This window comes from Lepisosteus platostomus, chromosome 12, assembly GCF_059453375.1.
Source record: "Lepisosteus platostomus isolate fLepPlt1 chromosome 12, fLepPlt1.hap1, whole genome shotgun sequence".
Taxonomy (NCBI): Eukaryota; Metazoa; Chordata; class Actinopteri; order Semionotiformes; family Lepisosteidae; genus Lepisosteus; species Lepisosteus platostomus.
The window spans coordinates 43,883,862-43,902,358 of NC_142622.1; the positions used below are offsets into that span (position 1 = coordinate 43,883,862).

Sequence of the window (18,497 nt, forward strand, 5' to 3'; positions counted from 1 at the left end):
CATTTAGACTGTTGTGTCTCCTCTGACCTTCTTTAGCACTTTCAAAATTTCTGACACTGCTTTTAAATGCATCTGGATTGCATTTAATAAGCAGAGAAAATGTGATAATTCAAGATCTATTTGTTTTGAAGGCTCCAAAGCTGTTAACAATTATAAATCTAATATACATTACAAAAATGGAATAGGTCATTTTGAGAAATGCCAAGATACAACTTAAGTCTTTGACTTTTCTACTGCACATATTGTATTTCATCCATGTTAATAGTACAGAAAGTATTTATTCAAACTTATACTTGATTTAACCATTCAGTTTTTGCCCTATTTATTTTTTTGTATAAATCTGAAAATAATTTATCTTGTTTAAGTTGGGTGTGTTAGTAATCGACATCTTTGTTCTAATTTTGTGTTAATCAATGTAAATGCAATTTGAAAATACTGTGCTGTATACAGCATGCTAAGGGGGGAATGGAATACAAAAAATTACTTTATAAAAGTATATATGGTATGAATTTAAGATTTAAAAATAATTAATCCATATATTTAACAATGAAAAATAAAATATTGATAATAAAACACTGATCCACAAATACGGGATTCAGGGATACCTGTTGCAAAAATAAAAAAGGATCACACTCTATTGCCACCCACACTGTGTTTGTCAAACCCATCATTGTTCAACTTTATACAGTATGTTGTCTTCTAAAGAGAAAAACATCCCCTTGAAATATAAATCAGTAAATTCAGAGTAAAATGCCGAAGAGAAAAGCAGAAGTATCCAGGATCTCTGTTATTGCTGTGTTTGTTCAGTAATGCATTAATGGGCTTTTTGTTTTTAGACAGAGAGCAGTCAGTGAAGATGGAGGCTGTTTGGCTTCTGTCACTGGTGTCGTTCCTGTGGGTGCCATCATGCACAGCTCAGAAACCTGGTAGAACCTCACTGCTTTATCATTTCTTGCTTTTTTGTTTTTAAATTCAGATGGTAAAGGGTTCAGATTCCTGTTAAAAAATTATTTATCATTTTATTATGTATTACTATCAGGTATTACATACAGTCACGGTCAATCTTTCAAATCAGTCTTGAGAACAAAGTACTGTGAAGCACATGCTTCCAATGCTTCTAAATTGCAAAGAAACTATACAGGAAACTGGGGACAAATAAGAGCATGATCTAGTTTCCCCAGTCAATGGAGAGCTGTCACACTGACCACACTGCTGGGGGATGAACATCATAGTAAAGTTTGCCAGGGGAGCTCAAAGAATTAAATGCAAGAATTCCGGGAGTTCTGTAAGTGGACCAGAGTGTGAAGCAAAACCGCACTAGAATGCAGGATGCACAACAGAGTGGTTCACAAAATGACAAAGTCATGAGACCTTGATTCACGATAACTTGCAGTATTCAACTACAAACATCATCGACCAGGGGCAATTACGATATATTGATTTGTATTGCATGGGCTTAAAGTATCCATACACTGCTGAACACTATCTTTAATAAGAGCTGACACATCAAACTGTGACTATTAAAAAGAAAAACTGTATACAGTATGTTAATGTGACATATACAGTATTAACAAAGGAATCCAGGACAGAAGGTTCAGTTATCATTCATCATTCTCTTATTTTTTCTTTTCAGATACAGCATCCCCCTTTGCAGATGTTGTGTTTTTAATTGATAGTTCCCAGCAGGTCGAGGGTGAATTGTTTAAGCAGGTGAAAAACTTCCTTATCAAAGTTGCAGGAGACCTGGATATCGGAACTAATAAATACTGCATAGGTATCTCGCAGTTCAGCGATGATGCCAAGGAGGAAATTTTTCTCAACACATTCAAAACAAAGAGTCAAGTCATAAACTACATCAGAAAGAATTTCGTTCACAAGGGTGGAAATCTGAAAACTGGCACTGGGCTCACACACGCATACAAAGTGCACTTCAACGAGTCCTTTGGGAGTCGCAAGGGTGAAGGGTACCCTCAGTTTTTAGTTGTTGTGACCTCTGGAAAGTCGCAGGATGATATTCAGCAAGCTGTTACCATGATAAAAAACGAAGGGGTCAAAATCATAGCCATAGGACTTCAGAATTCTGACCCTAAAGAGTTGAAAGAAATGGGCATGCCTCATTTAACCTTCCAGAATGTTTCTCTCATAAAGCTCTCACAGAATATGACCAACATCATCAAAAATGAAGTCCAGAATCACCTTGAACTAATGGGCGAACCACCAGCCGGTAATTTGTTTTCTTGATTTCTTGTGGTTTTTGTGGCTGATTTTATTTAACAAACTATATAGTAACTATAGGGCCATATAGTCAAAACAAGCAGGTGCTTAAATACCCATAGGGAGCTCTCTAGATCACTGCATGTACAGGACATACTGTATACAGGATAAACTGAATATAAGACAATGGTTTGGGCCTGAGGTCTACACTGTATGTGTGTACGCACTCGTAGTCAAATGCCATTTGGACAAGTTTACTGAAAAACAGATGAGTAAAAATGAATCAGCATGAACTATTAGTACAAAAAAATTAAATAATTGTAAAGAAAATGTTAAAGTCATTTTACAGAAAAGAAAATGGAAATGTAATTGGAAAATGTAATTCAGACCTTTTCTAAAAAATCTCAAGGAAATACCTAATCACCTTTTTCTTGTTCTCTCTTTTTTTTTAGTGTGCAATAAGTCAAAAATCGCAGATATCGTGTTTTTAGTTGACAATTCTACCGACAATGGGATCCGAAACTTTTTGCAGATTCAGTCTTTCCTGTATAAAACTGTTAGTTCCTTCAACGTGTCCAACAGCACCATGAGGATTGGCCTCGCAATGTACTCTGACCAGCCTCACGTGGAGTTCTACCTGAACAGCTACGGACGTCGGGAGGACGTTCTGCAGCACATAAAGGAACTGAAGTACAGTGGAGCTGGAGGGATTTCCAATACGAGTGCAGCCTTACGGTTTGCAGCACAGAAGCTTTTTACAAAAGAAAAGGGTAGCAGAACAGCTGTACACAAAATTGCAGTTCTGATCACGGATAACCAGTCCACCGACAATGTGAGTGAGGCAGCCACTGCTCTTCGCCGTGCCGGAGTGACGGTCTTCGCTGTGGGAATCCAAAATGCTGACAAAGACGAGCTCAGTCAAATTGTGTCACATCCTCCAGGAGAATACCTCTCCACTACAAAGACTTTCTTACAGTTATCAGGACTTCAAGAGTTTATAGCAACCAAGATTTGCTCTTTCATCATCAGAGGAGTAACTAATGTCCCCGAAGAAACCCACAAGCTGAAAAGAGGTAATATTAACGTTGGCACCGACATTCTCTGGAAAGACTATTTTCATTTCAATTTATAAAAGTTACAGTTGACTATTATATTGAGCACTGAAATTAACCCTCTAGTATGCTGCCCTATTATTTGACATTTTGTACATTTTTTGGCTAGTATTTTTGACTAATTAATTAATTAGGTTTTAGATTTAATTAGAGTAATTTATTGTTACATTTTAAATACATGTGTTATTTTTAGAATATTGTGATCAATGGCACTTTGCAGTAAATGCCTTTATAAGTATGTTCTTTTAAAGGTCTTTAATCTTGGCTTATTTGTGTTGTTTGTGGTATTATAAACATTTTTGCAGTACCCTGTGTATATATCATGTTAATTGATGGTTTTAACTTTCTGAATGCTTAGTCAAAATTCTAAATTTCCAACAACGTCAGCACAGAGACCTTTAACCTGAATTTGCTTGCCTTTATTTTTAACTAAAAATCTATTAGGTGATGAATTTATAATTCTAAAACACGGGAGGGAATTAGTCAATCAAACATATTTATCTTCTGCAGAGATCCAATTTAGTAGTTTTCATGCAATGCATGTTTTTAGTATTGTAGTATTTTATTGACAGTTGCAAGTTGAAGCATATTCTAATCTGTTTATCACACCTAGGGTTTGTCATAAACTGTTTCAAATTCATCCAAAGACTTTAAAGTAGCATCTAACCTAGATTTCAGGAAACTGTTGTAGTGTGAATTTAAACTTTTACCTCTTGTCCTTAACATTATCTTTTTTTGCTTTCAGAATGATAGTTTAATTGACAGTTTTTCATATTATTTCAACTAAATATTGCCATTTTTCATTTTGTATACAGGATGTTTAAAACAAGAAGCAGATATATATTTTCTTATTGATGGGTCCACAAGTATCGGAAGAAATGATTTTGAAGAGGTTAAGACATTTCTAATTGGTGTGGTTGATGTCTTCAACATTGGACCTGATCATATCCGTATTGGAATAGCCCAATACTCAACTGATTACCACTTGGAATTCAGAGAAACTGAGCACAGCAGCAAGAAAAAAGTGCAAGGTGCCATTGAAAATATCCGCCAGCAGTATGGAAACACATATACAGGAAAAGCTCTCGGTAAAATGCAGAAATGGCTGAAAACATCAGTAAAAATAAAACCATGGAAAGTACCTCAGTTCCTTATAACCCTAACTGATGGTGCTTCACATGATCCTGTGGATGTAAATATGACTTCAGAACAACTGAGAAGAGATGGAGTTATCACTTATGCTATTGGTGTTGGTGCAGCAGTTGAAAAAGAACTTAAAGCAATTGCAGGGTCAGATCACAGGTACAAGTATACGAAGACGTTTGATTTTCTGAAAGATATAAAGAATGATATTGCTCAGGATATCTGTTTTGAAGAAGGTAAGAAAGTAATTATGACTTGTTTGACATTCATGAGCACTCTAAGATTCAACTTACAAATGTGTAAATGAGAAAAAAAAGTCTACTCAATAAAAATTGTGCGCTAAACCAGGAAATGTAATGGGATCAGGGAGTCTAATCCGTTCCTGGTAGGTCAGTATGATACCTGGGTCTCATTCCAGTTCAGTTCTTATTAACATCATAATATTGGAACAAGTAATAGGTTTATTCCATGCTGAAAAGAGAAGAAAGAAAACAAGTTTCAGCCATGGAGCCTTCTTCAGGTGTGAGAAAGACAGGGCAGTAAGCAATTATGTAGCAGGTGAACAAAAGCTGGGAGAGAGGAGGAGCGAGAGGCGGGAGCAGGGGACAGAAAGAGAGGCCAATCAGGAGGCGTAAAGTGAAACCAACAATGAATAGAGAGAATTGAGAAGAATATTTCTGTCGTTGAGAGAAGGGGAAAGGTGTAATCCTAACCGCAGGATAATTTTAGTTTCCTTAGTCTTTCTGATGTTGGAGTTAGGAAAACCATCCTTGAGAACACAGACGGAGAGATTAGTGTGATCATGGCCGTCAGAGGTGAAATGAGAAAAAAAAAGGCTTTGAGAGATCTTTAATCTTCACAGCCCAAACATGTTCTCTGAAGCGGTCTCCGAGTCTCCTTCCTGTTTCCCCAATGTAGATGGCTGGGCATTTACTGCAAGAGATACAGTAAATAAGGTTGCTGGAGGTACAAGATGCTGTCTGGGTGATCCGGAATTGTCCTGAGGGGCCTTGAATGAGTGTGGTGGTGGCTGTGTACTTGCAGGTGATACAGCGAGCTCTGTTTCAAGGGAAAGTGCCTGGTGTGGATGGTTGCTGGGGGCGGTCAAGGGAGCTGTGAACAAGAAGGTTGCGCAGATTAGGTGGTCAGCGATATGAGATGATGGGGCGGTCAGAAAAGATGGCCCCAATGGAGGGATCATCCTGTAGGATGGAAAAGTTGTCATTAATAGTCCTGGGGATAGGAAGTGTGTTGGGGTGGTAGGGAAGCACCAAGGGAATGCGGTTGTTACGGCGGGAGTTCCTAATTGGGTTGATGGTCTGAGGGGTGTTTTTGGCTCGGGCGAGGGCCCTGTCAATAACGCTGCTGGGGTATCCTCTGTTGATGAAAAAGAAGCACATTTTAAGGGCTTGGTTCCGGAAATTGATAATAATATTGTCACAATAATATTGTCCACTGCAACACCCAGATGTTCAAAGATGACAAAGATTATTTTGAAAAAGCATTTAATCCTCTATGAAAGACTGGGCTGCATTTTAGAGATTTGAGCATGATGGTAGTTACTGTATGTCTTACTGCCCATTCATTATTAAGAATAATGAAAACATTTATTTTACAGCTTGCAAGAAAAATCAAGCAGACATTGTCTTCCTAATTGACAGCTCAGGGAGCATTAAATCCGAAGACTACCAAAAGATGAAGGATTTCATGAAAAAGATCATTCAAAAGTTAGATATTGGAAGAGACAAAGTGCGTATTGGTGCAAAGCAGTACTGTCACCTACAACAGGATGAATTTGAACTGGATGATTACTCTCAAGCATCGGATTTAATGAAGGCTGTTGATGGCATGAACCAGCTAGGTGGAGGAACTCTGACTGGACAAGCCCTTCATTCAGTATCTAAAAATTTTCAAAAAGCACGTAAGGACGTCAATAAGATCCTTATTGTAATAACAGATGGTGAAGCTCAAGATGAAGTTCTACAACCTGCAGCAGCTCTGCGAAATGAGGGGATTTTTATTTTCTCAATTGGTGTTTTTGGTGCAAATTATGTTCAGCTGGAGGAAATAAGTGGCTCCCCGGCAAACATCTTTTACATTCAGAATTATGAAGCTTTATTTGGGATATTAGATAAGGTGATCTTTAGTATCTGCATTCCCAAGGAAGGTAAGTTGTTTCTACATGCATCACTTTCTTCTAAAAATACTAATCTCTAGAAAATGTGCTAATTGTTTCCTGGTTACAAAGTAACAAAGCAAAACAGTGTAACTTTCTGTGTGGTGAAATGCAATGTAATGGCAATATACATTATTACACGTAAAATTAAAGAAGATTAATTAAAGAACTTAATAACCTTTCTGTTGCCTTAGCCAGACAACAACCCTAGCGGCTTACTGATTAGGTAAATTCACTGGGAATGCCACTGAGATGGATATCCCTGATAATTAGCATATTCTGAGTCTGTGACACACACCAGGATGGTACCTTTAAGGGATTGATGTCCTGCCCTAGGCATCTCTTTGTCTGCAGAAACTGTAACCATTCCATAAATGCAGTGATTCTAGCTCAAATCCAAATCAGCCAATCATCCAAAAAACAACTAACAAATGAAGAAAATGCCGGGTGAGGAAGGACACTACAACTGATGACATGAGAACCGATCACCTGCTATGATTTCAGGATTTTATTAGGCATTGTAAGGACATAAGTTTTGCTCATTTTCTCTGCTCTGGCCTCTCAGTTGAAACCAGACTAAAGATTCAAACATGTGACTACGATCAGCATTGTCCAAGACAGGAAATTGAACTTTAGGTCACATGACAGGCCAAAAGAAAGAGTGGGTCTGCACCTTGCCAGAATTCTGCCAAATATTTTTCTTGGTAACAGGAAAAATCTAGTGATTCATTAACTTGATCAACTTGATCAACTAAATTGAAACAGATGGACCCTTTCGTCAACAGCCTGATCATCAGCATATAATCCTTAGTGCTAGACCACAGGATGAACCAAATCCTCAACACCTGTCATTCTCATAACTAGACCCAAGGCAGACTACTTGCACTGACTGTTTTAAAAAAGCCAAGTTCAGACCCCCCTAACACCGTATGGGACTTCATTGTGGGTTACCTCAGAGACTCTATTAACTAATTTCTTCAGACATTGAAGTTACTTGTTTCACTCTGGGAAGCATCTACTGTAGTCTTATCTCCAGTAGCTGTAGGAGAGGATCACAGCAGTTTTATCATCAATGGGGTTGGATATCCTTCAGTTTGAGTGCCAACAGAATGTTAACAAAATTGACATAATCCTTGAAGTAAAGGAAAAGCTAAAAATTGGAACAGTTAATTCCATGACTACTTTGTGGCTTTTTGGCTCCTAGAAATAAATCACACCAAATAGCAGCACAAATTCACTGATTCTTTCTTTCCTACTTGTTACTGGTATGCTCTATTAGTGGCTCCAAGGGACCATGTTTTTTAGTTTTTTTTTAAATGGCCTTTTCACGAGACACAAGCTCTATTGAACATTTAAGCATGAACTGGAATAGCCTGTTGCATCTGGGGCTCAGAGACCAGTGAACAGTCTTTCTGACTGTAAGACAAGCAGGAAAGCATCTGCGCCTGGTGTGACGTGCGTGTCACAGATTGATTGATTGTACTGCTTCCGAACGTAGTCTTACATGCTACTAACCTATGACCTTCGCAGTAGCCTCCTTGTTGAACAGCCTTGTTGAAGACAAATGTTAGTTGGAATAATGAAGTAAACTGTTTGGCTGTTCATTAAAATGTCAGAGCACTTGCTACTAAAAAAGGTTTTGTTATCTTCCTGGTATTTAAATTATAAGTGATGAAGTTCTTTTAATTTTAAACACTATATACTACTCAGTATTACTATTTTAACTACTAATACCAACTACTTTAAAATGATCTTGTTTAATCTACAGAATGCCTGGACATAAATGTTGCAGATATAATGTTTGTCATAGACACCTCTTCAAGTATCTCACCCACCAACTTTGAAAGCATGAAGGACTTCATGTATGCTGTGGTAAATAACTCGGACATTGGCGAAGATAAAGTACGGATTGGGGCCACCAGGTACAGCAATCAGACTGAGAAAGTCTTTGATTTGAAAGAAAACTTTGACAAGCAATCACTCATTCAAGCAATCAGAGGGATGACGCAATTAACAGGAGAGACGTACACAGCAGCAGCCATGAACTTTTCCATGGAGCGTTTGGGAGAAGCTTTTGGGGGGCGGAAGAAGGTCTCCCAGTTGCTTGTGACAGTGACAGATGGAAAATCCCACGACAGGAGTCTTTTGAACGAAACATCCCAGTACATCAGACAATCTGGTATTATCACCTATGCTATTGGAATAAAGAATGCATCGGAAGATGAACTTCTGGTCATTGGAGGCTCTGAAGATCATTACTTCTATGTGGAAGACTTTGATAAGTTGAAAGATATATATAAGAACTTTTCGTCAATAATCTGTAAAACTACCCCACCATGTGAGTAAACTTAAGCCAATCGCAGCTTCACATGCAATACATTTAAATGAATGCACTTATATTTACAGACAGCCTTGTTAGCGCAAGGAGTGGGTGCTATGGGTTGTAGGATACAAGTAAAGAGTACTGTGCATCTGCATGTAGCACGATTCCCTGTATAAGACATTGACTTCTAGTGAAATTTAGTGTACATTTAGAGTGAATTGTAAGGTTTTCTTGCCCACTAAAATCATGATGATATTTGAATGGTAATTTAAAAATATTGCTAAGACACCATAAGGCAAATACTATAGAAAAAGAAATCATGAAAAATATGTTTATTCTATAATTATTTAATTATTTGTTTTTAAATTCTATTTTCAGATTGTGAACATGGGGAGGTGGACATTGTCTTCTTAATTGATGGTTCTAGCAGCATTGACCCAGGAGATTTCGCCACCATGAAGACTTTTATAAGAAACGTGGCTGACGGTTTCGACATCACCAATGGAAAAGCACAAATTGGCCTAGCTCAGTACAGCCATCAATACACAAGACATTTCAATCTCGGTTCATTCAAAAGCAAATCGGCATTCGACAATGAAATAGACCAAACCCAACAGATCTATGGAAACACTTTAATAGGAGCCGCACTTGGAAATGTGAAAGAGTTCTTTACCAGGGCTGCCGGCAGCCGAAAACATAAGGGAGTTGAACAGTATTTACTTGTGATCACTGATGGAGAATCGCAGGATTCAGTCTCGCAGGCAGCTCAAGATCTCCGAAAAGACAATATAAACCTGTATGCATTAGGCGTAGGTAGAATGGATGCCACTCAGCTCACGGAGATTGCTGGAAGTCCGGACAGGGTGTATAAGGTAGACAATTTTGATCAACTGGACCACATTAAAAAGAGGCTTTCCAGAGATCTATGTGACCAACCGTTTAAGCCCACCAGTGAGTACTGAATGGTTTCAGTCAAGACTGTTAAATGAAATTGTTAGATACGTTGTCAAAATAGGACATGTTTGTTTAGGACAAAATAGGACGTTTGTTTAAAGCATTTGAAATGTTACAGATGACCATAATCACATAATTTAAAATACACTGGGCACTGGATTTGTCCAAATCCAGCTTGTAAGACCTGTACTTTATAGATATTGTCTCTTATCAATGAGGTATAATTGGGAGCACAAAGAAAAAGCTAGGAAGTAGACTGGGAAAGAACTGCTTATTAAACTGCTAACTGTTAATATTTTTTATATTTTATTTTACGGAATCATAAATTCAACAAAAAAAGTAGTTAAAGTTTGGGTGCAATCCTTTTTTACAATTAAGCAATGGTTGAAAAAAGACCATAATCAATCTAAAGATTTTTTATGTTTATTAATTGTAAAATTCACTTTTATCTTATATCCCATTGTTTATTTCAAATGCAAAGTTTCTAAAAATACTAAAGTGTTATAATTAATTTTAAAAACATTTACTTTTAGATAACATAGAAAGGCCGTCGATGCTGAACAATTTAGTAATGCTGATTAGCTTAAGGCATGTACTGTATACAGAACCAAATACTGAAGACTTGTATGTTGTTATTAAATTTTTAACATATATCTACATTGTTTCTTTCAGACTGCAGTGTTGACATCGCAGTTGGTATTGACATTACAAACCAAGCAGTAGGGACATCATTACTTTCTGTCCAACATTACTTGGATGTATTCCTCCTCAATATTTTACAGGAAATTAACTCTCCTCATGAAGTTAGCTGTACTCCTTCATCGCCAATACAAATCAGTTTTGGGTTTAGTATTAACAACACAGATAAGGAGTATAATACCAAATTTCAAAACTTTAAAAAAGATTTCATTGATGATTTGAAAAAACTAAGAGTCAAAGAGCCCTCTCTTCTTAATAAAGTATACCTGCAGTCCCTCTGGGAGAAGTTAAAACGTGAAACAAAATCAAACACCAAGGTGAGTGTTTATATTTCATAGTTGCAATTTGTGATTGTAATGCCAAGATACTGGCAATAGTGTATTTACTGCACTTAAACATAAGAGCTTCAATACCATCTTTTCATTGCATGCAAAAAGCAATTGTGTTTATTGTCAAACAAAATTGAATAATGTGACACTTCTGCCTATGCTATATAATTCAGTAATTTAACAATTTGGTTACAATTAACCTATAATGCTTAATTTTAACCTTTGGGACATTTTTATCATATTCAATATGATATATAATTAGCCTAATTGATGTGTCTTCATGCCTTCTGAATCTACAACCATAAGTAGAAGGAAATTCTAATTGTAAACAGCATGATAAAAAAACACTTGTCTATTCTTGCACCTTTTGTTCTGTATTCAGGTACCTGTAAAAAGTTTGAGATTTGTTTTCACTTGTACAGTAGTACAGGGGCAAACACCTTAGACAACGGAGTAGTCTGCAAACCATAATTTTCCTGTCACATAAATGAATGCTACCCTTTCCTCAAGGCTATTATTTTAATTTTATGGCTACTTATCCATATTTATTGACTTGGACACTGTTACCTACTTGGAATTAAATGAAACAAATACAATATGAAGCCAAATGTCTTCCAGTTTTGGTCACAGACAATGGTAGTATGCTGTACGGGGGACAAGGAATATTATTGTTGTATCTATTAAAAATGTTTAAAAATTTTAAAGAACTTGTACTACTTGCATTTAAATAGCATATGTTCCTATGTGATGGGATTTGTATCATTTGTCAGATAGTGTTTCATGAGGAATGATGACGCCCAAGAGTTAGATGTGTTTGAGCATGTTTATTGAGTGTTTAGATACAGCGACATTAAGCTTGACCCCATGTCTGAGAGTCAGCCCCTCAGCCACAGGAACAGGAGGCTGGGACGGAGGGGTGAAGCAACAGGCAGCTTCAGAGGTGCAGATGGGGAGGAAGAGGGATGAGACGAAGTGCAAAAAGAGCAAATGAGAAATGACGTTGAGAATGAGTGGGATTTCGACAGCTGGGAGAAAGCGGTTTGGTTGTCGTCACCCCTCTCGAAATTTCCAATATCATGGATGTATTAGTTTCAAATCAACCACTCCACCTTCGCGCCTGCAGAAAGATATTGGGATAACCGCTTTGTCCCTTTCATGCAATGTAGTTGCAGTAAACGGCAAAATGAAAACCGAGTCATAAAGTCTAACGACACTAGGGAGGCAAGGAACCCTGATCGGACTGGATAAAACATCCATTCACTCATTCTAACTGCTTCTTGGGAGCCTGGGAGATCTCGGCCGGCAGCAGGTTCAAGGCAGGGTACACCCTGATACATAAAAGCATACTCTAGGTACAGTGCACAGCCCAGACAAAGATCCGGGAAGCACAGGAAAGTCGTTACCATTCCTATCGTACGGACAGCACCCACAGCCACCGTATACTCCATGCCATTCGTCATTTCAATTCACTTCAGGTTATTAAAAAAGCACACTAGTTTCTTTTAGTGCTGCGTAATACTGCATAACTGCACTCGGTTGGTTATACCATTGGATCATTTAGGCCCACACCAAAATGTAGGGCCTTTTCATCATTCTTCCGTAGATGCTTTACTAATGCAAACTTCTTTATGTTTTTCCCCTGAATGTGTTATAGGAGGTTATATTATGAAACGGACCATCCCAGTGATGTTCATTACTTCGTGTTACTGTCTTTTAGGTCATACTCATCTTTACTGACGGACTGGATGAGAACATAGAGACACTTGAAGACACTTCTAAATGGCTGAGAGCACAAGGTATTCTGTGAAGGTTTCTGAAGGGACTGAAAGATGGAGCACAAGACAAGATATATACAAGTTTAGAGCATGCTGGAGAGTGTTGCATGATTTTCAGGTGTCAGATACATTTGTTTGTGTCTGATACACTCTGCATTTCCGGGAGAGTTTATACAGTAACCTTTAAAGTGTTCTGCTACAATGAAATATTTCACAATGGTAAATATACTCTCCAAATTGACCCATTTTGTAACTGTTGCTTATTCCTACACTATGTTTATTTGAAAATGTGTTTATTTCTGATTTTTACACAAACATTCACGGTTTGATATTTGCTTTCGGCGACATACTGTAAGATCTGATTTTTAATTGACAAGTTAACGTCAATTAAAGATAATAAGGACGATGTAGCTTTTAATCACAATCCCTGAAAGGTAACAATTCAGTATACTAACCAAGTGCTCTGATAAATAGTTAATATTTTGATTTTCCACTTGGTTGATTACAGGACTGGATGCCCTGATAACTGTTGCCCTAGGAGGAACATCAGCTATTGACAATCTTAAATATATTGAGTTTGGAAGAGGATATGAATATGAGCCACAGCTGGTCATTGAAAACCATGCTACAAGTACATCCTTATATAAAATAATTGTACGTTTTTTATTGTTTTCTATAGGTTTCTGTGTTTGCAATGATTTTTTTTTAGATTTTTTGCTTTTTCCCATGGCCTAGAATTTAATCTATTTGAATTACCATCTTTACCCATGATTACCCGTTCAATGCAATATGTCATGAAAATTCTTGTGTACCTTTTTTGTAATTTTTTGTGTATACAGCAATCAAAAAATGTTTACCTCATTAAAGCAAGCATTTTAGTTGTTAATCTTTTAAAGGAAGTAGTAGTTGTATTTGTCTGGAAGTTCCTTATTCGAGCATACATTTTCTAATTGCTTCACCCAATTTAAGGTCACAGGGCAGTCAGAGCCTATCCTGGCCAGTAACGGGTGCAGGGCAGGCTACACCCTGGACGGGACACCAGTCCATCACAGAGCACACGCAGACACAGACACAGACACACACACAATCACACCAGGGTCAATTTTCCCGGAAGCCAATGACCCAATTTCACCAGAAGTCAATGACTCTACCCTCCAGTGACCCTACCAGTATGTCTTTGGATTCTGGGAGAAAACCTGAGCACCTGGAGGAGACTGAGGGAGAGACTCCAGATAGTCAGCGCTGCGAGGCAGCGATGCTGACCAGTGCGCCGCCGTGCTGCCCCGTTGTGCCCTTATATTATTGTGAAATTGTTGTGACTACAAGGATCATGAATAAAATGTGTGAGTAACTTCTGTGGCCTCGTTGTGATAATGGTCACATAGGGGTGCTCTTGATGTCTTTCCCTGTAAAGAGAAAATGGTTAAGGTGATAACAATATTAGAGCAAAGCCACAGGAATAAACACTTAAAAAAATGTCTGTCCACATACATGTTAAATGTGTTGTTCTTATTTTTCAGAATTCACTTGCAGAAAAGTCCTGCTGTGAGCAGTGTTGTAGTTGCTTAGGCAGCAGAGGTCCTCTGGGCCTGTACGGTCTTCCAGGAAGAAAGGTAAAGATTATGAACTATAGGGTTATTCTTTTTTTTTTCCTTTTCTAAAATATGACATCAAATTACTTTCTCTTTCATACCCCCGAAGTTTTCCCTGCCAGCTGGTAATCAATTCAGTGAACCACTACACTACACATCAATGAGGGGTGTGTGGAGGTAGAGTCCACCTCCTTGTTTGCAGTCTGTGTGTTTTCACCTTATGGTTCACATATTCACAAGCAGGAATGATCACTGCACTGCATGCTGAATCTGCAGGTCAGGCAATTTAGTCAACTGCACGGTCACTGCGCATACCTACAGCAGGTAAGGTCTCATCACAACAAAACAGAGTGATTTAAACAGACATGGTTACGCACAGGTAGCAGGTTAAGGGAAACGCATCTCAGTTCAGTCTGAAACAGATGTGAACGCTAACAGTATAAATATTTATATCTTACTGAGAATATATACTGTACTGTATGCGTTTGCGAATAAGGACCTAAAACAGCCACAGGGTCTAAGATCCGACCTGTGAAGTGTCCTGTCCTTTACTACATTCTCCTCATTGCAGCAAAATGCTCAACACCTCCTGCTTTCTTCTTTTTCCTCAGGGTGCACCAGGTCCTGAAGGGAATGTAGGCCACATGGGAGACGAAGGACCACCTGTAAGCTCTTTAGTTTGACTCATCAATACGCCCACTACTGCATGGATGACAGGCTTGTTTCTGCCTTTTTTCAAAGTGTTTCCAGTACTTGATTAAGAGTAAACACCAGCGGTCAGGATGAGGAATGGTGTTGGTTTCAGAACAATGGCAGGGAAGATATATGGCATCATTAGCATGGGCTACTGTAGTTCCTTTGTAGTTGAGATTTTGCAGATTTCACAAATATGGGAGGATATTATATACCACACCTCCGTGAAGACCCATTCTCCAGAATTCACGGATAAGCAATCATTTTGATATGTTGGTGTGCCTGTATGTGTAAGGATCGCCAAGTTTCCAGAAACAGCACAAATAATGCCAACAAGGTTTCGGACATGTTGAAAATGGACTACAGCATTTGTTTCATGCGCATAACTGCCTCTTTTGTAACCAAAAAGTGTTCACTAATGTGCTCATAAACACTTTGCAATATTAAGCTTGGCTGACACTGTCCATTACTGACCCAGTGGATTTAGTCTTATGTTGTTTGTTCGAAATTAAGCAGGAACTCTAAAGATTTAAGTAGTTCAGGTGAGACATACCCTCATACCCGAAGAAGGCTCCACAGCCGAACCGTTATGTTTTCTTTCTTCTCTTGTCAGCATGGAATAAACCTATTACTTGTTACTCTAAAGATTTGATGCATTAAACGATAAATCACCCTTGATTTGACAGGGCACACGCGGGTCTCCTGGGTTGCCTGGCTCAGCAGGATCGACTGGATGTGATGGATTAAGAGGCTTGAAGGTAAAAACACAGAAACATGTGCAGTATTTCCTGTAACTGTATGCTAAGAATATGCCTCAGTAGCTTTGAAAAGTCAGAGAAGGAAATTAGGAAAGAAATATTATATGAGCGTAATTCCAAAGGCAGTTTCACATCTGCTCCTTGCTATAAGCCAGAGGAACTGGATCACCTTGCCTCCCCCTGCACACATATCCTCAGGTTTCTCCAGAGTTTGTTGTTACAGTAGGCACTGAGTAAGTCTGCTGGTGTTCTTAGGACAGGTGGGTAATTTCGGCTCAGTGGGGCATCTCTGGCACCCAGCTAGTCTTTATTTTAGTGATGCGCCCTGTCCTATAATATGGATTAGGGTCCAATTTTTCACATTGTCAGCGTTGTATTTTTCTGCAGCTCCAAAGTGTGCACCCCTCTTTCGTATCTCAATTTCTGTCAAGGCCTTTGAGTGGTTATGTGTGTGTTTAACATAAAACCATTCCTCTATTTTCTATAATCTTCGGAGACATCATTCTGGTTCAGTATTTGATTCTCAGTAAGAAGTTCAAGTGACAAATAGATTTGTTGTTACTGATTGATTTTCTTTTTCTTTATCAACAGGGAGCTAGAGGTTCATCAGGAGAAAAGGTAAAACATATTTATCCACCATTTATCTAATTCTTTGTCTTCCTGTGACAGACAAAAGCCACTTCCAGGAGATTCTGTGTATTAAGATCAAATGAATCCTTGTCCTCATGTTGTAAGTAGCCTTGTGAATATGACTGAATCAGTTAAGATTAGGGAAGCATAACAAATAAGCAAGATGGTCCAAGTCTCTAACTTTAAATGATCCTTTAGCAGCTTTTCCAGTTTCAAGATACTTTCAGAATGCTTAATGAACAGTGCTTTAACCTAAATGAACATATTTTAATTATTTTATTGAAACTACTTGGATCTGTGCATCATATGGGAGTTGGAGCAGAAACATGTACAGACTATAACTGTCCACTGGAAAACAATTAATTAGTTAATAAAGTCAAGACGAGGTATTTTCTCGTTTTTTGCACGAATAAAAAGCTTTATTTTTTATGCTTTTCGAAATGCTGCCTGGTCCTGGAATTCACTCCCGATGTATAATCCTGCATGAATTTGGTTTGTGTCTCCAGGGGCAACGAGGGGAAGACGGACTGGATGGTATCCAAGGAAAGGAGGTCAATATTACAGATTTAAGTTATAGATAATTAACTTCAGGCTTTGTTATGCGACACATTATACATGTTGTGTTGTTGTGTCTTCTTGCACAGGGTGCTAACGGATTTCCTGGGCAGAAGGGAGAGCATGGCGTTCCAGGCAGAGTGGTAACCTACAGTATCTACAATGGCCTATTTCTCACACGATTACTTTCAAAATCCTCTATTTTTAAAAGAAAGTCACTTTTTTTTCCTGAACGTGAGGAATCTCCAGGCACATCTCCTGAATCACATGTAGTGGGTTTTGCAGTTTAAACTTTTAAGATTTGTCAAAATAACAGGAGTGATCTTTAAAACAAAATTGGAGCCGACTTGCTTATTTGTTTTAAAGTTCTGTTGTTGTGCCTGCCAGACATAATACTAATATTACTCGGCTGGAATAACATCAAAATCATCTTGAGACACGTTAACTTGCCAGATTTCTTGTTTGTTTTTTTTTTATTCCTTTTATTTATGAGAGTTTTGGCATGTGTGCAATCCCAGTTTTGCTAACAGTAAAGGGGTGAGTCCTGAAAGCTCTGCCATTTTCATTTAGACTTTTTATTGCCACAGTAAAAGAAAACTACTACTCTTGTCCTGAAAATAGCTTGAGTTTGTTGAGTTTTGGTCTGAATTATTTCCTCAGGCTCTTTTCCTTTGGCATCTTATAACGGCTTTGGTATCTGTTTTATTTAATGTTAATACACAGCCCCTCTAAAGATCTTCACTGCAACAAAAATGTTAGAATGCAGCAAAGAATGGGTTTATTTGCATTTGAAATCAAAGGTTCCCTTACGTAAGTCCGCTGTCCCCATAAATGTCAAAATGAGATTGCTGGCTTAAAATGACAGTGAAAGGAAAAGGTTTCACTGCTTTATTTCCTTACAGTACTGATGGCTTAAAACTAAATAATTTGAGCTGTACAAATACTACAAGAACATAATGGTGACGATCAATATCCATTCATTTAGTATTCTGCATATTTTATGTATTCTGCGTGCATGTTATATATTGTACTATATGTATCCTTCACACTGTAATTTACAAGTAAAGGCCCAAGATCTCTTTTATTAGAATTTTCTGTGAATACAGGCATAGCTCACTAAGTTGAATATGTATAAGTGATGCATTCGTTTTCCAGCTAAAGACATTTCTGAATTTTGCAATTTATACAGTATAAATCGCTCAAATATTTTTCCCAGGACTAAATGACCAGCTCCCTCTGTGAACACATGTCCTTGCTCACACTACCAGGAATCTCACCAAGCTTGTAGTCTTGTGGCATTCCTTCCACTGCCACCCTAAGAGCCAAGATGACAGCAAGCTCAACCGACTTTGGCCACCGAGGAAGAAGTTCTCTTGCTTTGCAATAGCAACAGCCCTGTGACCCTTCCCTGCTGACGGGAGGGTCTGACACCTCCTTCAACTCATTCTCATTTCTTCCTACTGCACTGTAGCTCATTGCTCGTTCAGAAACACGTGCTGTACGTTTCCAGTAACAGCAGCAGGGAGATGGCGTCGCTGTATTGA

The 18,497-nt window shown here is 38.2% G+C and overlaps 1 protein-coding gene across 2 annotated transcripts in view; it reads left to right on the plus strand.

The window, feature by feature from the left end:
- LOC148651609 (collagen alpha-6(VI) chain-like) overlaps nt 1-18,497 on the plus strand; it is a 58,515-nt gene that overhangs the window by 15,315 nt on the left and 24,703 nt on the right. The window contains exons 3-18 of one of the 2 annotated variants that reach the window (XM_088602148.1): nt 843-926; nt 1,634-2,224; nt 2,667-3,287; nt 4,142-4,705; nt 6,088-6,636; nt 8,414-8,983; nt 9,347-9,919; nt 10,595-10,938; nt 12,668-12,746; nt 13,234-13,379; nt 14,246-14,338; nt 14,929-14,982; nt 15,697-15,768; nt 16,360-16,386; nt 16,905-16,949; nt 17,043-17,096. In XM_088602148.1, the coding sequence (XP_088458274.1) occupies nt 857-926; nt 1,634-2,224; nt 2,667-3,287; nt 4,142-4,705; nt 6,088-6,636; nt 8,414-8,983; nt 9,347-9,919; nt 10,595-10,938; nt 12,668-12,746; nt 13,234-13,379; nt 14,246-14,338; nt 14,929-14,982; nt 15,697-15,768; nt 16,360-16,386; nt 16,905-16,949; nt 17,043-17,096 (4,452 nt within the window). In that variant the 5' untranslated portion in view covers nt 843-856. Of the gene's footprint in view, nt 1-836; nt 927-1,633; nt 2,225-2,666; nt 3,288-4,141; nt 4,706-6,087; nt 6,637-8,413; nt 8,984-9,346; nt 9,920-10,594; nt 10,939-12,667; nt 12,747-13,233; nt 13,380-14,245; nt 14,339-14,928; nt 14,983-15,696; nt 15,769-16,359; nt 16,387-16,904; nt 16,950-17,042; nt 17,097-18,497 lie in introns of both variants that reach the window. The other variant, XM_088602150.1, reaches the window with a different exon arrangement.